The 22,234-nt window shown below is 40.0% G+C and overlaps 6 protein-coding genes across 10 annotated transcripts; 3 read left to right on the forward strand and 3 right to left on the reverse strand.

Annotated features, from left to right (window-relative positions):
• Window positions 1-2,407: 2,407 nt before the first annotated feature.
• Window positions 2,408-6,158, reverse strand: LOC111443565. Of its 2 annotated transcripts, none has more exons than XM_023081432.1 (6): window positions 5,895-6,158; window positions 5,482-5,584; window positions 3,470-5,297; window positions 3,316-3,390; window positions 3,015-3,169; window positions 2,408-2,857 (listed from the first exon to the last, which is right to left on the reverse strand). In XM_023081432.1, exons 2-6 carry the CDS (start codon window positions 5,572-5,574, stop codon window positions 2,699-2,701), a joined length of 2,310 nt encoding a protein of 769 aa, XP_022937200.1. In that variant the 5' UTR covers window positions 5,575-5,584; window positions 5,895-6,158; the 3' UTR covers window positions 2,408-2,698. The 2 variants fall into 2 exon arrangements, with proteins under 2 accessions (XP_022937200.1, XP_022937199.1); XM_023081431.1 differs by having other exon boundaries at window positions 3,316-3,393; window positions 5,895-5,958.
• A 207-nt stretch (window positions 6,159-6,365) lies between these two features.
• On the reverse strand, window positions 6,366-9,992 carry LOC111443568. 2 transcript variants are annotated; one of them, XM_023081436.1, is made up of 5 exons: window positions 9,109-9,992; window positions 8,872-9,012; window positions 8,231-8,698; window positions 8,009-8,148; window positions 6,366-6,633 (listed from the first exon to the last, which is right to left on the reverse strand). In XM_023081436.1, exons 1-4 carry the CDS (start codon window positions 9,880-9,882, stop codon window positions 8,068-8,070), a joined length of 1,464 nt encoding a protein of 487 aa, XP_022937204.1. In that variant the 5' UTR covers window positions 9,883-9,992; the 3' UTR covers window positions 6,366-6,633; window positions 8,009-8,067. The 2 variants fall into 2 exon arrangements, with proteins under 2 accessions (XP_022937204.1, XP_022937203.1); XM_023081435.1 differs by having other exon boundaries at window positions 8,872-9,018.
• Window positions 9,993-10,058: 66 nt separating this feature from the next.
• On the forward strand, window positions 10,059-13,719 carry LOC111443571 (polynucleotide 3'-phosphatase ZDP). 2 transcript variants are annotated; one of them, XM_023081439.1, is made up of 12 exons: window positions 10,059-10,152; window positions 10,252-10,484; window positions 10,671-10,724; window positions 10,906-10,968; window positions 12,031-12,102; window positions 12,318-12,374; window positions 12,512-12,588; window positions 12,720-12,801; window positions 12,876-12,992; window positions 13,088-13,218; window positions 13,336-13,405; window positions 13,485-13,645. In XM_023081439.1, exons 1-12 carry the CDS (start codon window positions 10,143-10,145, stop codon window positions 13,533-13,535), a joined length of 1,017 nt encoding a protein of 338 aa, XP_022937207.1. In that variant the 5' UTR covers window positions 10,059-10,142; the 3' UTR covers window positions 13,536-13,645. The 2 variants fall into 2 exon arrangements, with proteins under 2 accessions (XP_022937207.1, XP_022937206.1); XM_023081438.1 differs by having other exon boundaries at window positions 10,112-10,484; window positions 13,485-13,719.
• Window positions 13,579-15,501, reverse strand: LOC111443567. Its single transcript, XM_023081434.1, has one exon. It carries the CDS (start codon window positions 15,494-15,496, stop codon window positions 13,709-13,711), a length of 1,788 nt encoding a protein of 595 aa, XP_022937202.1. The 5' UTR covers window positions 15,497-15,501; the 3' UTR covers window positions 13,579-13,708.
• Window positions 15,400-19,043, forward strand: LOC111443570 (rab3 GTPase-activating protein non-catalytic subunit). Its single transcript, XM_023081437.1, has 8 exons — window positions 15,400-16,057; window positions 16,428-16,562; window positions 16,773-16,964; window positions 17,092-17,153; window positions 17,256-17,413; window positions 18,209-18,357; window positions 18,489-18,638; window positions 18,831-19,043. Exons 1-8 carry the CDS (start codon window positions 15,641-15,643, stop codon window positions 19,005-19,007), a joined length of 1,440 nt encoding a protein of 479 aa, XP_022937205.1. The 5' UTR covers window positions 15,400-15,640; the 3' UTR covers window positions 19,008-19,043.
• A 712-nt stretch (window positions 19,044-19,755) lies between these two features.
• On the forward strand, window positions 19,756-21,958 carry LOC111442629 (peptide-N4-(N-acetyl-beta-glucosaminyl)asparagine amidase A). Of its 2 annotated transcripts, XM_023080074.1 has the most exons (2): window positions 19,756-20,449; window positions 20,756-21,958. In XM_023080074.1, exons 1-2 carry the CDS (start codon window positions 19,977-19,979, stop codon window positions 21,849-21,851), a joined length of 1,569 nt encoding a protein of 522 aa, XP_022935842.1. In that variant the 5' UTR covers window positions 19,756-19,976; the 3' UTR covers window positions 21,852-21,958. The 2 variants fall into 2 exon arrangements, with proteins under 2 accessions (XP_022935842.1, XP_022935841.1); XM_023080073.1 differs by having other exon boundaries at window positions 19,756-21,958.
• Window positions 21,959-22,234: the final 276 nt, after the last annotated feature.

Consider the following 22,234-nt stretch of genomic DNA (forward strand, 5'->3'; position numbering starts at 1 on the left):
TGCCTTTAATTCCACGTTTAAGTGCTTAATTAGTTGTTAAACAAAAGTTGACAAAGATCTTCTTCCAGATTTTGTCTCGATTAAATCTTTAATTACTACTAAAAAAGAAAAATAACTACGTACAACTCGACACTTCGAGGATACATCTAAAACACGAAGCTGATATATCTTTGAAAACATTTTTACAAGTCATTTACGTGACCTAACCGTTCAAGGCATTCCTTTAAATTTTTACCTCGTTTATATTGGAGACTATTGAAATGAATGCGTGATTGAAAAAGATCTCCATAAAAGAAAAGGCATGTTTTTGAAGATGACCAAGATATGTCATGTTCTTGTTCTTGAACATTTGGTAATGGGTTTGTTTGGTAGGCATGAAATCGGCCAACTCAACTATAAAGTGATTGATCTGACTAAACTACAACCGGTGATTTTGATACAAGTTTTTTCGTTTCAATACTTTGTTCGGTGAATTTTGGGTTGTGTTTCTACTTGATCTTCAACGGAATGTTGTTGCAGCATGTTCATTAATCTGTTCGGCACTCGTGACATTGTACTAATTAACAAACCCAAAGTTTGGATCGTGTCGTTTTCGTGTTAATGATATTAATGACATAGATCAAGTAAAAGCATAAGCTATGACTATATGTTCATTATTATCATTAACTTACAGTCTTTTCATATCCTAAAGAGTTTTGAGAAAAAGCAGAAGCTGCTTTTTTGTGGATGTGACCAATTTTTTCATGGGAGGGGAGATCTTATCTTGTTTTGAGGCTCAAATATTGACATTTACAGCCTCTAAGAGCATCTCTTCTTTCTTTATAGCCATCTTGTTTGATATGAAACCCCCAATAAACACTCATGGCCCATGTTGTAAGACTTGTGCTTCTCTCATATGGAGAAGAGGCAGCAGGCTTGAGAGGAAGGGTATGCCATCATCATGTCTATCCAAACTGGATAGAGGTCAAGGAGAAAAGGAGAGAAAATGGATAGACAATAGAGTAGTAAGCTATCACTATCATGCAAGGGGCAATAGATAATGCAAGGGGCAATAGCTAAAGAAAGAGGAGAGAATGATTGTGAGGGAAGAGAATGAAACATTCCTTATAAGAGTATGAAAACATTTCCCTAGCAAACGCGTTATAAGAATCTTGAGGGAAACTCCAAACAGGACAATATCGACTAGTGGTGGAATTGAGCTGTTATAAATGGTATCACAGTAAGACACTGAATGATGTGCCAGTGAGGAAGTTGAGCCCCGAAGGTGGTAGACATGAGACGGTGTGTCAGCACGGACGCTAGGCCCTGAAAGGGGATGGATTGGGGGTCCCACCTCGATTACAGAAAAGAATGAGTGCCAATGAGGACACTGGGCTTCGAAAGGGGTGGACACTGGGCTTCGAAAGGGGTGAACACTAGACGGTGTGCTAGCAAGGATGCTAGGTCTTGAAGGGGTGGATTGGGGGGGTCCCACATCGATTGGAGGAAGGAATGAGTGTCAACGAGGACGTGGTGTGGAAACCTCTTCCTAGGAAAGAGAAAACTCAAAGATCGGCTAGTATGTAAGACTATTACAGACTTAAATGGATAAAAGCAGCTGATAAAGTTACAAAAGGAGAGAAAAACTGATGTCAGCTGCTTATCTGATTTCCACTACATGGCAATACTAGGTAGGCAATCAGAACCAAACTAATCTAAGTGGGAGCTTCATCATAAACACTCACAATAACTTATGATTTAGTCAAATTCATCCCCTAGTATGTCAGCATATCAGCCTTTGGAGATAGGCAAAAGACAATCCTTTTCAAACTCCTACAGTAATTCTCGTGCTCCTGTAAAGCTACACTATTTTAGAATCTCAAGAGGATATGGCTAGTCCACTACTTTAATAAAGATATCCAAAAACAGAATCCTGAATGAGACCATTGAATCAACACCCTTTCACATTAGTGTGGCAAAGACACAGTGATGATCTTCTTCACTTCAAAAGACCAGATCCCCAAAGTCATGTGATTTGAGTTTGAATTTTGTTTATTGAAGCAACGAGAAGTAAAACTATACTACATAGCAGTTCCAGGCTGTCCCGACACGAAGAGACAGAGACAATCATTCCAACATGATGGCAGTCAGATGCTAATCTTTGTAGTAAAAGTTCAGATGACAATAAAAAGTATACGGCAGAGCCACAAAATGCAAAGTTAAGACTTACTGTTTGTCACTTTCTATTTCATTGACATCATGAGCAAAGAATGGGCGCCTGTAAGCTTGAGAGTGGTTGAACGTGGAATGCGATGTCGTCCAAGTGTCTGGATGGGAAGAACGAACACCAAAAGCGCTTCTAATTGTTGAACTCGACAAGCCCACGAGTGTTCTGTTCAAAAGGTCAAAAAAAGAGTAGATCTTTCCCAAAAAGATAAAACAAGACAGCTTTATTTACCAAGGATATGAAATTAATTGAAGTATCAAAGGTTCATAGCCCAGAAAGAGTGCCAATATGTGCAAAATTTCTTGCAACTCGTTTATTTAGGAATTTCCAAGGTAACTTATGCCTGGTGTTATGCACTAATAGATAAAGTGATGAACCTTAATCTTGAGTAGATATTAACAGACGAGCTTCCTCTTCATCTCCAGCATGTAAGATTCTCCTCCACCTGGAAACAAGTTTGATTGCCGAGACGAAGTGAATTAGCTGTCTTATTTACAAGAGCTCCCACTCGGAATCGGATGCGTTCTTCTTGTTCGACTGCTGGGAACTGTCTGTGATGGAGTCCAGATCAGTATCTCCATACCAGATTGCTAGCTGTTCATAATCCTTTGCCAACCTCTTTTTGGTAGTAAAAGCATCCTGGATTCTCTTCTATTTTCAGAAAGAAAAGAAAAATAGATCAGAAACGGATGGTAAAAGTTATCGTTAAACATTATCATCTTAAAGAACGAGAGGTGTTTCCAGGTCTTAAATAAACTTAACATTGCAAGAGGAAGCTCATATATGTAACTTTAGATAATATATGGACCTTGTAAGAACGGAGCTTTTGGGTTCGGCGAGAGACGGCATGGAGAGCTTTATAGTCAATAACGCCACACTCGTCTTCGACGGTCACCCTATGTCCCAAATCCACTGTTTCCATTTCAAAATCCAGAATATGGCCACTCGAATCATATGGACAACCTGAGAAAAGTTTTTAAGACTGTTGCTTTATTCCTAATGAAAGATTTTCTCCATAGCCAACAGATTGAACTACCACCACATCATAATAATTATAGATAACAGCAAGGAATTTACAAAATAGTATGAACACAAGCTTTGGGACATACCTACTTCAGTAGAGAAACTTAGAATCCCAGAACCAGTAGATTTGGAAAACTCAACCTGGCTACTGGCATGAGTTCCTGCTGAATCATGAATTGTTTAAGAAAATCATAAGAAAACACACACACTTATCCTAGGATAGAAGATAAGAGTACAGACCAAGTGATTCAAATGATGATAAGGAGCTTCTGGAGGAGTTAAACCTCGTCTCTGAAGCCTTGTTTCCATTAGATGCATGAGTGACCACTTTGAAAGATGGACGAGATCTACACTCAATGTATGCACGCTGATCGACAGGTTTTTCATGAACGGTGCTACTAGAAAAGTTGTCAACCGAACTTCTGGAAGCAGAACACGAACCCTTCGGTAGCGGTTTCAGAGAGGAGACTGACTTTGTCTCTTTTACAGTTTCCCCACTAGTTAAAACTACAGAAGCCAGTTCGGAAGAAGTAGCATGTGGAACATTTTCGAAGTACCTCAAACGTGTCTCCATCCTAGGTGATAAGTCAACTAAATTGTTCGACGAGATGCTAGGAGGTTCCCCTACTTTATGGATGGATTCAACATCAGCACCATGAACCGAAGTTTCCTGGGGATTTCGAATTGAGGTCGCAATATCCCCGTCACGTTCATTACCATAAATGCACGAACTGCCCTTAATCGACTCTTCATCACAATGCAAAGTTAACTCAGTTGATAATTCTAAATTGTCTTGTTCTTTACAACTTGCATCTGATGCCTTATCTATTGAAACTGAAGAAACTTCTTCATTTTTATATTTTACGCTGCTTGATATACGTCTTAGCTGGTTCTTTAAAGGATAACTTGCATCATACTCCAACTCCAAAATGGTATCCTTTTCTAAACTTTCATTAGAGTACGCATCTGTCAAAGCATCATCATTGTTTCTAGCAAGTAGTTCAGGCTCCATTTGCAGATGGTTTCCATTAGAAACCATAGCTTCTTCACTGGGAAGATTCAATAAATAACTTTCAAGATCATCCTCAAAGATAGCATCCTTTACAGGACCCTCATTGAAATCTTTATCTATCAAGGCATGATCGATTCTGCTTGAAGGTACCTCGGACTTCAAAAGCATATTAGAATTATCAGCTTCTTTACTGACGAAGTTTGTACCGCTCCATACATGACTAAGATGTTTGTCATTCAAATGATCAGCAGCATTAGGTTCCATGATCCCAACCTTCTTTACAAACTCATTGGTGTTTTCATTTGACAAGTCGTCGTCGTTCTTCGACGAGAATCTGGAAGATTCCATTGGCAGATGAGAGTTATCCAAAATAAAAAATTCTTCTCCATTTGTAACTTTAACTTGACAAGATTTATGATTAGCCGTATGGTTCAACGGATCACTAGCATTGAACTCTATGGTCGTATCCTCTTTAGAACTCTTACTTGCATCATTATTTGTCAAAGCCCCATTGTTGTTCCCTACTAAGAGTACATTATCCACCAATTGCAGATCGGAGTCATCAAAAACCGAAGAACAACTTTTATTAATATCATTAACTTCACGACTTACATTTCTCAGTGATCGATTCAAAGGATCAAAAGCATCCGACTCCACGAACGCAAACTTATCAGTCAATGAGCCATCACTTTTCTCCGAAAGTAGTTCATTAACAGCTTTTTCTTTTTTGTTCTCATGTAAACCAGCATTCAACCGAAGAGAAGAACGATTAGGAACTCGAGCAACTTCTTCATTTACAAAGAGAACTTTACAAGAAGCTTGATGATTGATAGTACCATGCCCCACAGATGATTTATTAGCAACATTATGTGCAGATTTTTCTTCATTGTATGACAGTGACTTGAAATATGTACGTCCCCTCGGAGCCACTGCTTTAGCTTCATATTTCACAGAACCCTCTGTAGGAGGAAGTAAACCTTGAACAACATCAGAGTATAATCTCTTCACATTAACACTTGCTGAACTAACCCGATTTTCAACATATTCAACCTTATCCTGTGCATAATATCAGTTTAAAAGTTTATTCCTACTACAAACCTCAGCGAAAAATTACTAAATTGCACGACAAAGATGAACGATTCAGCGACACAATCAACCCAATAAGAAAGCTACCACATGAACTATATTGTCAAAATGTTGGATCACATAACGTAAAAAAAGAGAAGGAAATGAGGATAACCTGGTTTATAATATTATCCACTTCCTGGCACACTGCTTCAAATTTTTGGAACATGTTTCCAACCCATGATATACCCTTATGTTTCAAATCCATTTTTGTTCACCTGCAAGATTCATAATCCTTAGAACCAAAGAACAGTACTACAAGGAATGATTTCCTAATCTTTCAACTCATTGAATGAGAGTTTTGTTAGAAAAAAATAACAAAAGATCCTCGAAGTTCTCAGTGTTCTTAAACGACGATCATAGAACCAAACTGAAGATGGAGCGAAAATATAGAGATTTAAGGCATTCGAGGAGCAGATTCTCAAATTTGATCAGCAGAATCACATTGTTCTGCGAAATGGAATATTTACGCAACATTCACAGAAAGCGAACAGCAGAATCAAAAAGGGGTTGGAAGAAGAAATCAACCTGAGGTGCCGCGGAGGTCAGTCCATAATCATGGGGTTGGATGGGTTGTGTTCTTGATCGGCAGCTGCACAGGAACAGGGTTTTAGTTTATCTTTAAATGGCAGAGGCAAAATCAGAGACGTTTAATCTCTAAATTATAATATTATTTCAGATTCTAAAAAAACGGTTTTTGGCTCCCAAACTTAGAAATGATTCTTCCTATATTTTTATTTATTATTATTTTTTTAGAAAATAATTTTTTTAATTAAATAATTAGTTTAATAATTTTCATAATAGTTTTTATTTAAAAATTATTTATAAGAATTATAGTCAAGGTTGTATTTGAAAAAAATGATAAATAATAATAATAATATTTTTGTGTAATAATTAAGTTATTTTAAAAATTATTATTAAATGAAAAAATTTTGACCTGTTCACAACCATAATCTCAATCAAAATTTATAAATATGCGTCGAAAATGGTTAGGAATCATGAATTCCAAGTGAAATGTGGTCGGGATTCATGAATTTTGACAAGAAATTAATGGGAGTCGATGAATTTCAATCTAAATTTGTTCGAAATTCATGTAATTTGATTCGCCTCGATATAAATGAAATGAACTTAAAAAGAAAATTAGAAATGAAAGAAACTGAAACTCTCCTCCCTGTTACGTTGTGAATCATCCTTGCCCTGCTCCTCTCATCTTCAGTCGCCATTAGAGACCGACTTGGTTATAACGAGCTCGGGGCAGAGCCAAAACCTGCAGAGATGAGGTGTGTTAATTTTGGTGATCTCCCTTGTAGAGTTGAGTATTGAAAGTTGATATGATACAATTATTCAATGAATCGATTGAAATGTTCATAGTATAGGGAATTTAACGTTATCGTTCTTAGCTAGATGGCAAACATGGCGGCTTCTTATGTAGTATTATCCATGTGATTAGTTCTCTGAGGTCCAACATCGGTTGGAGAGTGGAACAGGGTGGGGAAACCTCTCCCTAGTAGATGCGTTTTAAAACTGTGAGGCTGACGACGATACGTTACGGGCCAAAACAGACAATATCTGTTAGTAGTGGGCTTGAGCTGTTACAAATAGTATTAGAGCCACACACTGGGCAATGTGCCAGCGAGAACGTTGGAATCCAAGGGGGTAGATTATGAAGTCTCATGTCGGTTAGAGGGGGAAACGAAACATTCCTTATAAGGATGTGGAAACTTCTTCTTAGTAGACGCATTTTAAAACCGTGAGGCTGACGCCAAAGCGGACATTATCTACTAATGGTGAGTTTGGGCTGTTACAAATGGTATTAGAGCCAGACACTGAGAGATAAGCCAGCGAGGACACTGGGCTCCAAGAAGGGTGGATTGTGAGGTCCCACGTCAGTTGAAGAGGGGAACGAAGCATTCCTTATAAGGGTGTGGAAACCTCTCCCTAATTGACGCATTTTAAAACCGTGAGGTTGACGCCAAAGCAGACAATATCTGCTAGCGGTGGGCTTAGGCTGTTACAAATGGTATCGCAACCCAGACACCGGACAGTGTGCCGACAAGGACGTTGGGTCCCAAGAGGGGTGGATTATGAGGTCCCACATCGGTTGGAGAGGAGAATAGAGCATTTCTTATAAGGGTGTGGAAACCTCTCCCTAGTAGACATGTTTTAAAACCGTGAGGCAGACACCAAATAGACAATATCTGCTAGCGGTGGGCTTGAACGATTACAAATGATATCAGAGTTACACACTGGGCAGTATGCCAGCGAGGACGGTGAGCAAAAAGGGGTTTGGATTGTGAGGTCCTACGTCAGTTGGAGAGGGGAACAAAGCATTCCTTATAATGGTATGGAAATCTCTCCCTAGTAGCAGATGACGTCAAAGGGATCGGAGTTTTAAAGGTGACCATGAGAAACCAACATGAGACTCCTAGCTTTGCATTTATCAACAACCTATTCTTTCCATCCCAACCGTACTTCAAGATTCATGAGAAACCAATAGAATGAAGGGAATGGGGGTTCAAAATGGGAGCCAACAGGGCTTCTTTTGAATAGGCCTAAATATCATATCTCACACTCAAAATACCACAAAACCTTCATCTACCAGTCTAACACAGAAACAACAAGAACAAGAACAGTTCACTAACCTTTTTCGAGTCATCTTCTCCAGTATCATCCTGACTGCACCGACGGATTGGTTGTGAACTTAGTCGATCTCAGTGGAGTCATCTCTCACAGGATCATCTACTTCGTTCGTATTATCACCTGCATTGCCAACCGGGTTGTCCTGCAATTCCAGCATTGTTAGTATGAATCAAGAACACGAAAGTTCGAGCATAGGAAGAGATTGATCAAATGAATTAGCATACTTTCAACACGTCTAGCTTCGTTAACGAACAACCATGGCCTTCGCCTTTTAACACGATTGCAGGAAGCTTTTCTATGTCCCAACCAAGAACCTGGCATATAACTAAACTATATGCTCTATGAGCCAGCATCTTTATTTTCAACATCTTAGCAATGTGAGGCTTAACCCGTTTTTTCCCTGTTTTGTTCTTCCCAGGATAAGTTGTATGTCGGAGAAGGCGAACGCACGTCTTAAAACTCCTCAACGTTTTCTTTCCCGCTCCTTCACAAACTAAACACGAAAATTCTCCATCATCATACTTGTTCTTGTAATATCTTCTCAAGCTTTCATTCTCAATGAACAGCTTTAAAAAGAATTTGAACTCTTCGCGTTCCTCGATTGCGTTGTTTTCGCTAACATCGTCGTCAGCCATAGATGTCAAGAAGGCAGCAAAAAATTCTTCACATGCTTCCGTAATCGACTCGGGTACCTGCAACACATCCAACTGTATCAGCTCATCAGAAGAAACTACATGTTTTCGGCATTCGGTTACGACCACCGAGGAATCATCGTTCTTCGTTTTCTAATGAACATAAGACAAGACAATTGCATGATCATCAAGAACACCTCAACTGATTCTATAAAGGAAGTAAATGAACTAACCTCGCCAGAAATCAAATCTTCAGCTGTCTTTTCTTCCTCCCATTTCTGTTCATTCTTCATATCAATTTCATCATTCAAAATGGCTACATTTTCATTATGAACCCAAGAATCATGTTCTTCAGCCACCTGATTTTCCTCTGGCTGATCCTACAATGCATTTTAATCGAAAGCAATTTTGTATTGAATGCCATTATAAACAAGTTCAAGTTTAAACACATGGGCAGACCAGTAAAGTACCTTAAAATCTCCAGAGGTGGCTAATGATCGACTGAGAGGCTCGCCATTCAACACAATGGTTGGAAGTCGATCAATATCCCAACCAAAAACCCTGCATACGGCCTGTCCAAAAGCCCTATGAGCCACCTTCTTCTTCGTCCTTGATATCGAATTCGAATGATGAACAAGCCCAATGCAGTTCTTAAACCTTTTCCCAGATTTCTTCTTCCCCATTCCACCACAAACCAAGCAACAAAACAACCCATCTTCACAATTCTTCTCGTAATAGCCCCTAAGTTCATCATTCTCCATGAACAGATTCAAAAAGAATTTGTACTCTTCACTTTCCATAATCTCCCCATCATTCCCCTCTTCCTCCTCCACCTCTTCATCACTCCCTGAATCGGCATTTCTAATGAGAAATCTCCGGCAAGCCTCGATACCCTTGTACTGCAATTGCAACGCCACACGATTTGCTCGCTCTTCAGACGACACCAGCCGAGCCGCCGGAGTAGCACAGGGCATTGGCGGCCACCCAGATGACGTCGAGGGCTGATTTTGCACTGGCTCCGGGCAGGGCCATTCGGGGCCGGTGTCTTGTAATGGCTCGAGGCGTGGCTTCTTCTTCTTTTGCTTTCGATTCTTTGTGTCTCTGGGTCTCTTATTCGTAGCAGCGGCGACGGCGGTGGATAAATAATAGCGAGTGGGCTTAGGGCCCCTCGGCGGACCTCGCTGCCACAGAGAGTGGAGATAGAGAACCTCTTCGGTGAGTCTTTCCTCGGAGTAAGGATTCATTGGTGGAAAGATGATGGAATCAAGAGTAATAGAGGTTGGGGATCATCGCTCGTCTCATCCTCTCCGATCATAAATCACAAATAGGCGCTTATGATTTATGTGCTCTCTCTCTCTCTCTCTCTCTCTATATATATATATCTCTCTCTATATATATATCTCAATTAGAATTTAGAAGGGGAATTTCGTCGCTCGTCGTCTTCTACCTTGTGCATTCTACCCTCGTCCGTACGCTGATCGGCTCCACAGTCCGTACCAGTCATATGACCTACTGTAACAACCACATACTTTCTTCCCTCCTTCAAATTCCCAAGTCCCCACTGAGCCATTTCTCTCGTTTCTCTTCTCACAGTCGCCGTATTTTCTTTCAAGGTCCACCAATGTCTACATCTGCTGTAAAAATTGTTGCCGAGTACGCCAAGTCGAATCGTTCCACATGCAAGAACTGCTCCAAAACCATTCCTGCAAAGGCACTGAGGTTGGGTTTTGTGAGCAGAGATGGGCGGGGATTCGACATGACCCGTTGGTTTCATTCTGATTGCGCTTCTTTTGGTTCCGACCCTGTTTCTTCCGCCGAGGAGATTAATGGGTTCGCGCTCTTGAAGGCATGTTCGAATACAAAACTTCAGTAGTGTCTGTTTTCGATTCTTTGAAATGGGGAAACGTTGACTGCTCATCCAGTGAAAGAGATGTTGTCTTTTTACAGGGTTCACTACCTGTTTGATAAAATGCTTCTGAGATTTAAACTGTGTTCATTCCATCTGCTTGGTTTTGTTTGCTTTTCTTTACAGGGGGATGACCAGGAAGCTCTGAAGAAATTAGTTAGCAGAAGCCATGAATCTAAGGTGACTGTTATGCCCATCAGTTCCAGTTTGGGTCTGGATTGATCTAATGTTAGGTTTTCATGAACTGGGTGTCATTTGAGCGATCATTATACATTGTTTGGTTGAATGTTCTCTGTGATTCAATGGTTTATGTGTCTATAATCTTCTCATTTTGGCTACTCAATGCACCTTCAATAAACAGGTCCGCAAAAGGGATGAGGATGAAGAAGATGGCATTGAAGAAAGAGATCAAAAGAAAGTCGAGGTATGCATCTGGAAACTGATGCCCTTTGTAGAGTACTGAACAATGTGAAATGCTGCTATAGATTTCTAATTGTAGCAACCGTTGAAATCATTTTTCTGAGTTCATATCATTTGAAGTCATACTTTCTTGATATCCATCTGAAACTGAAAGAAATAATTTGGTTTAGCTACTGAGTTGGAAAGTGGAATGGAATCCGTTGAATGAAACCTCTGCAATTGTAACATCCCGAGACCACCGCTAGTAGATATTATCCACTTTGGCCCGTTACGTATTGCTGTTAGCCTCACGGTTTTAAAACACGTCTACTAGGGAGAAATTTCCACGTCCTTGTAAGGAATGTTTCATTCCCTTCCCCAATCAATGTGGGATCTTACAATCCACCCCCTTGGGGCCCAGCGTCCTCGCTGGCACACCGCTCATTGTCTTGCTCTGATACCAATCTATAACAACCCAAGACCACTGCTAGTAGATATTGTCCACTTTGGCCCGTTACGTAGCCCCGTCAACCTCACGATTTTAAAATACATTTACTAGGGAGAGATTTCCACACTCTTGTAAGAAATGTTTCGTTCCCCTCCCAATTGATGTGAGATCTCACAATCCACCCCCCTTGGGAACCCAGCGTCCTCGCTGGCACACCATTCAATGTTTGGCTTTGATATCAATCTGTAATAACCCGAAACCACTGCTAGTAGATATTGTCAGCTTTGGTCCATTACATATCACCGTCAGCCTCACGATTTTAAAACGAATGAGAGATTTGCACACCCTTGTAAGGAATGTTTCGTGATTGCCTTATAATCTAGATTTTGAATTGGTTTTCTTAACTCGTTAACTTTGTGCAAATCTTCATCCTATATGATTTACTTGCTTATTCTGGCTGCAGCACTTGCCTTCTTGTTTATTGTCTCTAGATATCTATTCTATGCTCTCTCTTATCTTCCCCATTTTGTATTTCCTTATTCTTTAATGAATCTATAGTTCTGTTCTACATGTTTACTAGCAAAAGTGTAAAGCTATCTAATATAATACCTATTTTTCTATCAATTCTATTATTTGCAGTTGTCTGCCTCTAGTTTGCTGCCAAAGTTAGACCTTGTCCTTACAGCTTCCAACATAAAGACCAAGTATAAGGTAGGATCCAATTACTGTTTCATTCTCATTCCTAGCTGCCTTTGTCCCTTTTCCTTTACTGAAATGGATTTGTTAGATACATGAACTCACTTAAGCATAGCTAGTTTAGGGGCCCCGACGACATTTCCTTTTAAGCTGTGGCGTCGGGGACATTATTTTGCTCTTACGTAGTCCTAAGCATGATGCATACATAACTAAGCTGTTGAATGATTCAGGATGCTACACTTTTACCTAAATGGAAGGCATTCCAGACACTCATCTTTCTTGAGCAGGTAAAAAGTAAATTATTATAAGCCACCATGTTGATTCTGATCGATCAACATGAACACTCATGAATGAAAATTTAATGGAATCTTTATTTCTTCTGGTGAAACTCTCTGGATTTGTTTCAATTTATTTGTTTTTTCAGGATGATGGGTTACATCATTCAAGTAAAATAGCTGCATTTGATTTTGATGGCTGTCTAGCAAACACATCTGTCAAAAGGTAAGGCTTTTTCTGATGCAGAAGTTTGAAAGGTTTGGTTATAGGTCAGAAGCAATTTTTTCTTAGAAAGTAAACACTTGCCAAGTCTTTTCGATAACATTATCCTTGCGATTGGGGCGTTTTAATTTCAGAGTAGGTGCCGAGGCGTGGTCTCTGATGTACCCTTTGATACCACACAAACTCCAGAGCTTGTATAATGAAGGCTACAAGCTGGTTGGTCAATCTTCCTCCATGAATCATGCTTAACTACTCTCGAAAACATTATTCATTACTATTACTATAAGCAGGTAATATTTACGAACGAATCCAACATTGAGAGATGGAAGAACAAGAGACAGGTCGCTGTGGACTCCAAACTTGGGCGTCTCGATAGTTTTATTAGTCGAGTCAATGTCCCAGTTCAGGTAAATACCAGACCAGACTCACCAGAAGACACATTGCAATTGCAGCCATGTTGAATTGTGAGTGTATGGTGTTGTTTTGTTGCCTGTGGATGCAGGTGTTTGTTGCCTGTGGAATTGGAGGCGGATCGGGTAAATCCGAAGAGGATCCCTTCAGGAAACCAAAACCTGGGATGTGGCAGATCATGGAGAACCACTTCAATGGCGGCATCCCCATTAATCTAGACCAGTTATTTCTCTCACTCTCCCTCATTATCTTTCATTTGGAAGAAGATTTGATATTTTAACTAATGAACTATGCTTATGTTGTTCATCCTGGTTCCTGGTTCCTGGTTCCTGTTGACAGATGTTTTTACGTGGGGGATGCAGCTGGGAGAGCTAAGGATCACAGTGATACTGATCTCAGATTTGCCCAGGTACTACTAATTTCTCATACTAACAGCAATAACATAGCTCAGGCCAACACCTTGAATCTGTTTTATTGCCATTTTGCAGGCCATTGGGTTGAAGTTTTATGTTCCTGAAGAATTTTTTGTTGAGGAATAATTTAATTTACCTTTCACCAGCCTAGAACAAGAAGAAAACTGTGTAGTAGCAATAGCTTTGTAATGAATTACTTCAGTGGAGGATTGTGAATTCAGGCACATCTTTTAGAACTAAATTTTACAAACCTATGAACTTTTGTATTCTATTCTGAAAATGAATGCAATGAGATGAGATCATACCCCGATTTCACCTTCCAAAATGGCATGCCTTGTCAATACAATTTCCTTCACAAGGTTTCTGTAAGTGAAAGGCCTGACTGTAGATCTCAAGAACAGCTCTGGAGGAATTTGGCTTTTCTTTATCTTCTTCCTCCATGGCCCATACCCTATACGTTCCCATTCTTCTGGTTTCACTTTTGCTCTCTTCCCTCTCAATTCTGTCTCATCCCCATCATCTTCCATGGCCTTCCTACTTCCCGCATTCCGCCCCTTCTGCTTCTCGTAAAATTCATCACTCGCTTCTTCACTGCGTTTCAACAGCTTCTCCAGTTCTTCTGGACTACTTATCGCCTTCCTGAACCTTTCGTCCCAATAATCCTCATCTTCTTCCTCGTTTTGATGCTCTCCTCCATCTTCCTCGTCCTCCGCTTCTTCGTTTGTCTCCATCACCACATCCTCGGCCTCATCTTCATAGTCGTCGTCGTTGTCATCAGTTTCAATCCACTCCATTACCACGTTTTCGTCACTGTGTCGATTCTCGTTGTCGTCATCTGGGGCATCACAGCCCAACTCCTCCTCCTCTAACTTAGCTTTCCACTCTTTTGTATATGGATGCAGCAGTGGAACAGGGTGGTTAGTCAAAAGAAACTCCAAACATTTGGATTTCTTCTCATCACTCAGCTTCTCATATGCATTTGCAACATCATCCACAAATGCCTTTGGATTTACCCTCAAAATCTTACACAGCCCACCAAAATATGTCACCCATTCAACATTTCCTTCATCATCCTGCAACTCAAACAGAACATCTTGCTCTGTTTTGGGATCGAGAAATGGCATTAACGCCTGGAAAAACTCTGCCTGAGGCTCAAATCTGCATTGGTAAACAGGCTTTTTCACATATATGATATCAGGTCTCATCCATGCTGCACATTGAGTTATATTCTTTCTTGACTTGTTTCCAAGCCGACCCATCAAGCTCCATTTGTCCAACCTTTCTTCTTTACCAGCTTCAAGCACAACCTCTGCAATCAAAGTCCACTGCTGCCATGGCAGCTCCGAAATCCTCCACCGTGGGTGCCTCACGAACACCCAAAAGTGCCGAAACCCTTTGCTCCTGTCCATTCGCTGCAATCCCTCGCTGAAATCAGAAGCCATTTCTGATTGCTCAATCTTCTCCCACTCCTCGTGATCCTTAACCTCGCGGATCATCGTAACTCGCTCGTCCGTAAACCGACCACGAATAGGCTCCCCGATGACAACTCCACGCCACGAGTACGGACCGAACTCGCCGTACTTGTACCAGTCATGGGGATGCCGCAGATTCGGGTCGTCTTTCTCCATGAATCGAACCATCCGATCGTAGCCAAGGCCAATCTGCTGAAGCTCATCCTCACTAAAGTTATCCGCATAATTGCTGTTCGAGTTCTTACGGCGGTAGAAATGGGACTCGGCAGGCTTCTGGCTCTTCCGACGGACATTGTTCCTCAATTTCCGCCGGAACTCAGCGTTGCCTTCTATCCGGCCGGGAGAAGGCCCTCCACCCTTCTTCTTGCTCCGGCCGGCGAATGTACGAATGTCTGGACGGGAGTTTGCAAATGGAAACTGCGAAATTTGGCGAAAAATCGGAAGAACGGAAGCATTTGGAAGACCGGATATAATGGAGAGTGGTTTACGAGTTTGATGGGATTTTAGGGTTAGGGTTTGAAGAAGAGGATTGGAGAATGGTGTGAGGGAGGTGGAGGGGAGGAATGGCGATGAAGGGTTTAGGGTTTTACAGAGAGGGAACTGTGAAGCGGCCATTTTCACAGTTTTGGAAACATTGAAAACAGAGCAAAGAAGATAACGTTGATGTGTATTTATTTACAACATTTTTTAATTAATTTTCCAAAATAAAATGATAACGATAATTGAGTTCTAATATCTAATTATTTCGCGGCATCTTATATGGGCCCTAGCTCAGATTCAATTTCATCGCCATTAAAGCAAAGGATTCAAGGTTTTTTCTTCCCGGCAATGGCGAGACGACCCTACACGACGGTGTTGGGCTGCATAACTTGCGAGGAGCTTGATGATTTTGGCGCTGGGAAGGAAGGCTGGCTCGTCGACAACCCTAATCTTATATGCGCCCTCGATTCGCACTTTCTGGCGCTGGCTAATCGATCTATCATCCTTGTTCTTGGTTGGGCGGGTTCCGATGGATATAAGGTGAAGATCAGGCCTTCTGATTTGTCTCCGATCAAAGCGGAGTACATCTCCGCTTTAGAATGGTTGGTGTTCGATGAATTTAAGGTGCTTTTGGTCGGGACTTCTTGTGGGTATTTGCTGATTTACTCCTCAAATGGGGATTTGATTCTCAAGCAGGTAGTCCCTTTTCATCATCGCGCGATCACTGTTCTTAAATCTATGACAAAAAATCAAAATCTGGTTTCTATGAACAGAGAGGTTTGACTAAGAAAGCATTATAGTTTAGCTTATAGGTTTTGTATGATCCTTCACCTGGGAAGATGCTGGTGGAATGGTAGATGTTCTTATTTATTTGATCAATGTTTTGGTAGTTTAGAATCCAGATGCCAATATGATTGTTGGTGTTCATATCTTCAAGATTTCACAAAATTTGCAATTTCCTGACATCATTTGAGGAGTGTATTATGAACTTGATTTTCTTGGACACCGAATATGGCTCCTATTTTTCAATGCTGATGGATTTTATTGCCAATATGTGGGGTTTTAGATGATACATCCTGGAAGAATTCTAAAGATTAGGGTTCATGGTTCGAAGAGAGATTCATCCCATGAATCTTCGTTCGAGGAGGTTTCGGTTGCTATGCCCGGTGTAATTGCTCGCATTGAAGCATCTGATATTCAGGTTCTTGCTACCTTCCTTAATTACTAATAGCGTAGCTTTAGATTCTTGTGCTGTTGAGATAATCATCCATAACCTCTGTGCTCTACAGCCAGATATGTTCTTGATCATAACCTCTGTGCTTCAAACTTAAGGAAACATTGCCTCTGCCTTTATGGATCTTGATATGTTTTGGACTAGTATAACATAGCCTGACACATGCTTTGGTCACAGAACACACTGCAAAAATGGTTTGAAGAATCGAAGGCACGTTTTCGGGATCCAAAATCAGACAGTCGAGATACGGAGGATTCTGGAAATTCTTTTGAAAAGTTAGCATATCAAGTATGGAATGTCAGCAAATACGGTTCTTGTGCCGATGCAGCAATCGTCGGTGTTATGCCTCCGCCATTGATGGAGCTCCAGGTAAAAAGATGGCCTCTTTATTTCATGGGAAAAACTATGAGATTGTTTCTAGGAGCAGTGCTTATGTCGTGGAAGCTCTCTGAAATTATGCTGGTATTTGAATTCAGCTGCTTTTATTGTTGGGCAGTCGAGTGAACGTTATTTTTGTGCAGTCACTGTTGGAAAGGATGCTGTAATTTCAGCATTCAGGTCAGTTTGTCTGTTGTTTTGCTATTTATGATTCTCAAGTTATTGTGTACAATGAAATTATTGTTACATTTTGTATACTTTGTGGTGGCATCATGTAAAAAGACTGTCTGAAGACAAGAGCAGGTCTTTAGTTGGAGCCATTTTATCAAAAGTTGTCCCTGCAACATTTTCAACAATAGCTTCGTTTTCGAAGGTGATTTGGCGAAGAGAACCAAAAACATCTAAAAAGCCAGATGCAAAGGGTCAAGCTTTTGCTCGAGGTGCGTGTTGGTTGCAGTAATTGATCGATTATAATGCGTGTATATAATACATCCATCTGCATGCTTTCTAACTATCGATTTCCTAAGATTTTGGGACTCGTTTCGCTGGAACTCGTATTGAATTATTTTGTTGAGCAAGCTTGACGTACAAATATCTTAAATTCTGTATTGGTGATTGTGAACTAAGAGATCTCATATTGGTTGGAGAGGGGAACGAAACATTTCTTATAAGGGTGTAGAAACCTCTCTCTAGTAGACGTGTTTTAAAATTGTGAGGCTGACAGCGATACGTAATGGGCCAAAGCTGATAATATCTGTTAGTGGTGGAGTTGGGTTGTTACAAATAGTATCAGAACTAGTCGGTAGTGTGCTAGCGAGGACGCTGGGCTCCCAAGAGGGGTGGATTGTGAGATCTTACATCATTTGGAGAGAGGAATGAAACATTTCTTATAAGGGTGTGGAAAGCTCTCTCTAGCATATGCGTTTTAAAATCGTGAGGCTAATGGCGGTACGTAACGGACCAAAGAGAAGATAAATACTTAGTTTATCCTACAATATTGGTTTAAAGGTTTATTATGAGCATTTTTAGTTCAAAGTGCGGTATTTGTTATTGTTGGGAACTTCTGCTCATTACGGTTTTCTTTCTCCTTCTTTATCTTTATGAGTCCTGTGCTTAGTATTGAGTTCAGGCCACTGTTAGATACATGTTGCTCGAGTGTTCTAACAGCTACGCATCAGCTATTGCACAATTTTTACAAAATTTTTAGGAACTTCTTGGCATCATGATTGCTGCAGCCTCTCCTTTGACGTGCTTGAAGGACCATCCAAGAAAGGGTGAGAAACTGACTTTGTCTCCAAGCGGTACTTTGGCAGCAGTTACGGATTCACTGGGTCGAATATTGCTCCTGGACACGCAAGCTCTTGTCGTGGTTCGGCTATGGAAGGTCATCCTTTTTATTTTTACTTAGATATATATATATCATTTCACAATCTCTGCTCGAACGTTTCAAAGTGAACCCGCGATTAACATTTGGTTCCTCTTTCTCCTGAACAAACTCCTTAAAATGAAATACAGGGATATCGTGATGCTAACTGTCTGTTCATGGAGATGTTGATCAATAGAGATACTGCATCATCAAGTTGTAATTCCATAGAGTATGAACCTGCAAAGAATGATTACTGCTTGTGTTTGGCTATTCATGCACCAAGAAAGGGGATAGTTGAGGTACTTTTTCCACTCAAATTGAGTTTACTCTTTACATTTGTTCTCAAGTGTTCTTTTGAACGTTGTTGATAGTCATCTTTCGCTTAGCGTGAGATCCTAGGGAAACGATTCATTCTTTATATAAGGGTGTAGAAACTTCTCCTTAGCAGACGCATTTTAAAAACTGAAAATGATTTGTGTGATCTACGGCAGATATGGCAGATGAGAACAGGTGGCCGACTCCGAACCATTCAATGTGCAACGGGTAGCAAACTACTGCAACCATCCTCCAGGTTTGGATCGTCCATTGCTTCCCCTTATATCCCCTTGGAAGTTTTGTTATTAAATGGAGATTCTGGGCAAATTTCTGTTCTAAACCGAATCCTTTGATGAACTTTGAAACAGATTGAATCATTCATTCTCTCATTTCTTGACAGTAAAAAAAAATAATCTGTTTCCCATTATCATTTGGTTTCCAACATCTCAAGCTTAATTTTGATTTCTTTATCAAATCTTTTGACATTCCATTGACATTCCAAGAGTGTTTTTAGGTGCATACCGAAATATGAACCGTTCAAACGAGGAGTTCATATAATTATCTTTAGTGCAACATTTTTATTTGTGTTATTAGATATGACATCAATTATCATCCCATAATTTGCTAGTTTGATTTTTCTATTATCTGTGTAATTAAATAGTCGCCATATAATGTTCAAGTTTATTAAATAAACATTTGAATTTTTAGTAATTTCAACCATAAAAATAAATTTTTTGAAAATATAAATATATATAGTTTTTGTTTTGAAATTTAACTTAGAATTAAAATATTTTCTTAGACATTTTTTTAATTTCTAATCCTAAAATCTTAAAAACAAAAATTAATTAGAGATATCCACAGGTGGGTGTCTCATTTATTTTTGTGGGAATTAGAGCGGGGATTCTCATTGATAATTTTAAAGTTTTAATTTTTTAATATAATTTTTATTAAAAAAATTGTTAAAAATCCTAATAATCAATATATTTGCCATATTAATATACATATACATATGTATACATATATAGATATATACATTTGTATACGTATATATATATATAGACATTTTCCATATTTGAGACATTTGTAGATGGTGTTTGGTATACATATGGAAAATGTCTCAAATCTTTATCTGTTGGTTACTGGTTACGACAGATGATCACATTTGCAGCAGTTCATTAACAGTTTGATTGGTTTAAATCGCTTACGCTGCAATGGTTGGAGTAACAAAAAAGCATAAATTTTCTTCCGAAGTTACCAAAAATGGCTTCTCAATTCATCATCTTCCTTAAAACCCAGCCAGAAGAGTAGTAACAATCCACACCATGCCGCCATTAATGGCTTCTTTTCCTTCATCTTCCCTCCTCATTTCCCTCCTCTTCCTCCTCCCCTTTCATTCCGACGCCAATCTCCACAAAACCACCCTCCGACCACCGGATCTGCTTTACGACTCCGACCTCGCAACAACCGCCAACCATTCTACTCCACCGACCGTCTTCTTCGAAGTCACCAAACCCATTGATACGCCTAAGGCCAAACCATGTTCACTCCTCGTTCTTCACCACGATTTCGGCTCCACTTACGGAAAATCCCCCGTTCTTGCGAACTACACCCCTCCTTCTCATTGCTCGTTTACTAAATTCTCTAAGATCGTCCTCGAATGGAAGGCGACTTGTCGAGGAAGGCAATTCGATCGAATCTTCGGCGTTTGGCTTAGCGGTGTTGAGATTCTTCGTAGCTGCACGGCGGAGCCTAGGGCTACGGGGATCGTTTGGACAGTTCGGAAGGACATTACGAGGTATTATTCATTGCTTTTGAAGAATCAAACTCTGGCTGTTTATTTAGGTAACATTATCGATCACACATACACTGGAATATACCATGTGAAAGTTCATATCCATTTTTATCCTGAAGTGAATGATTCTGGTGATAATATACTACTGTCTTCTCCAAAATTAGCGTCTGGCTATGATTCTGATTCTAGGGCTGATTTAATCGTACCTATTTCCCGGAATTTGCCACTGAATGATGGATTATGGTTTCATGTTAAGAATTCAACTGATGTTCAGTTGAAGAACTTTGAAATTCCCCAAAATGTTTACAGGGCTGTGTTGGAAGTTTATGTGTCGTTTCATGAGAACGATGAGTTCTGGTATTCAAATCTTCCAAATGATTACATTACTGCAAATAATCTCACTGATTCACCTGGAAATGGACCTTTTAGGGAGGTTTTAGTTAGTCTTGATGATGAGATTGTTGGAGCCATTTGGCCTTTTACTGTTATCTTTACAGGAGGTGTTAATCCCCTTCTTTGGAGGCCAATATCTGGAATTGGTTCCTTCAATCTACCCTCTTATGACATAGAACTCACACCATTTTTAGGCCATTTGTTAGATGGAAAGCTTCACACCTTTGGATTCAGTGTCACACATGGTTTAAATGTCTGGTACATCAATGCCAACCTTCATCTTTGGTTGGATGAACACTCTGTGAAAACCGAAGGAAAGCTCTTGAATCACGTTGTCTCGCCCCATTCCGTTTCGATGAATTCGAACTTTACAGGTCTAGATGGAGTGTTCCTGACGAAGGTAACACGATCGGTATCGTCAAGTGGATGGGTGAAATCGTCTCTTGGAATTGTCACAACTGAAACAAATCAAGATCTTAGTTATAGGAACTCAATGGTGATGGGAAATGATGGAAACAGCCAGATTGTGAACCAGGAGATTCAATTCAATTGTAGTGTTGATGCCAAGAAGAAATCTTCTGTTGTTTATTCATTCAAATCTCTGAAAACTTTCCCTCTTTACATGTACTCGGACATCAAAGATGGAGGAAATGGAAGTTATGAATCATTAGCTAACTTGACATTGGGATTCAATGAGAAGAGGAGTGATGGGGTTGGATCATTTATGAGCTCTGTCAAGAATGTTCAAAATGGGCAGGGGAGAATGGTGGTGAAGGGCCATTTGGTGGCAAGTGGGTTGGGAAGTACGCAGCAGGATTACAGATTCCATGGTGATGAACACTGTTATTCCAGGAACATAAGCAGCTCAAACTACACCATTGTTTATGATGATGTGAAGAAAATCTGTGGCAAGAAGAAACTGGAATCAGGTGGAGGTTTTAGGTTCAGAAGATGGCCGATTCCTGGTTCCTTAGATTCAAATTTCCATGGCAATGGTGGACGTTTAGAATGATGTTGTTCATGGTATCTACTGAATGTTTAAGCTGTGTCTGTGTCAGTTCTTCACGGATTCCTGCATGCCTGTAATTCGAATAAAACTGCTCTCCCCTCTTCCCTTTTGTTCAAGTTCTTCAAAATCCTGCTTGGAGGAAGTCTAAATACAAGGTGCTCCCTCTCTACTTGATTTCCTTTGCCATCATCAACTGAAATTGCCTTTTGTAGAATAGCATTCAAATTCTTTAAATATTTAGTAGATTTTGTCGCCTCGATTTGATTTGATTTCTAGGCTTTGATTTGATTTCTAGGCTTTAAAAAATGTTTAATTTCTCCGTAGACTTTTAGTTTTGTGTTTAATAGGTCTCTCAACTTAAAAAAAAAAAAAAAAAAAAAAAAAAT

This window comes from Cucurbita moschata, unplaced genomic scaffold, assembly GCF_002738365.1.
Source record: "Cucurbita moschata cultivar Rifu unplaced genomic scaffold, Cmos_1.0 Cmo_Scf00005, whole genome shotgun sequence".
NCBI classification, from domain to species: Eukaryota; Viridiplantae; Streptophyta; class Magnoliopsida; order Cucurbitales; family Cucurbitaceae; genus Cucurbita; species Cucurbita moschata.

Bases quoted from the DNA above. Each gene is read 5' to 3' on its own strand.
- LOC111443565 (XM_023081431.1), bottom strand. From the start codon at position 5,574: ATGGATTTGAAACATAAGGGTATATCATGGGTTGGAAACATGTTCCAA. The intron at 3,170-3,315 runs GTATGTCCCAAA...AACTTTTCTCAG, and splicing joins AAGTTTCTCTACTGAAGTAG to GTTGTCCATATGATTCGAGT. The intron at 2,858-3,014 runs GTCCATATATTA...TTCTGAAAATAG, and splicing joins AAAAGCTCCGTTCTTACAAG to AAGAGAATCCAGGATGCTTT.
- LOC111443568 (XM_023081435.1), bottom strand. From the start codon at position 9,882: ATGAATCCTTACTCCGAGGAAAGACTCACCGAAGAGGTTCTCTATCTC. The intron at 9,019-9,108 runs GTACTTTACTGG...AATGCATTGTAG, and splicing joins CCACCTCTGGAGATTTTAAG to GATCAGCCAGAGGAAAATCA. The intron at 8,699-8,871 runs GTTAGTTCATTT...GATGTGTTGCAG, and splicing joins AAGATTTGATTTCTGGCGAG to GTACCCGAGTCGATTACGGA.
- LOC111443571 (XM_023081438.1), top strand. From the start codon at position 10,143: ATGACCTACTGTAACAACCACATACTTTCTTCCCTCCTTCAAATTCCC. The intron at 12,103-12,317 runs GTAGGATCCAAT...TGAATGATTCAG, and splicing joins ACATAAAGACCAAGTATAAG to GATGCTACACTTTTACCTAA. The intron at 12,589-12,719 runs GTAAGGCTTTTT...TTTTAATTTCAG, and splicing joins GCAAACACATCTGTCAAAAG to AGTAGGTGCCGAGGCGTGGT.
- LOC111443567 (XM_023081434.1), bottom strand. From the start codon at position 15,496: ATGGCCGCTTCACAGTTCCCTCTCTGTAAAACCCTAAACCCTTCATCG.
- LOC111443570 (XM_023081437.1), top strand. From the start codon at position 15,641: ATGGGCCCTAGCTCAGATTCAATTTCATCGCCATTAAAGCAAAGGATT. The intron at 16,563-16,772 runs GTTCTTGCTACC...CTTTGGTCACAG, and splicing joins TTGAAGCATCTGATATTCAG to AACACACTGCAAAAATGGTT. The intron at 17,414-18,208 runs GTGCGTGTTGGT...TGATTGCTGCAG, and splicing joins GGGTCAAGCTTTTGCTCGAG to CCTCTCCTTTGACGTGCTTG.
- LOC111442629 (XM_023080073.1), top strand. From the start codon at position 19,977: ATGCCGCCATTAATGGCTTCTTTTCCTTCATCTTCCCTCCTCATTTCC.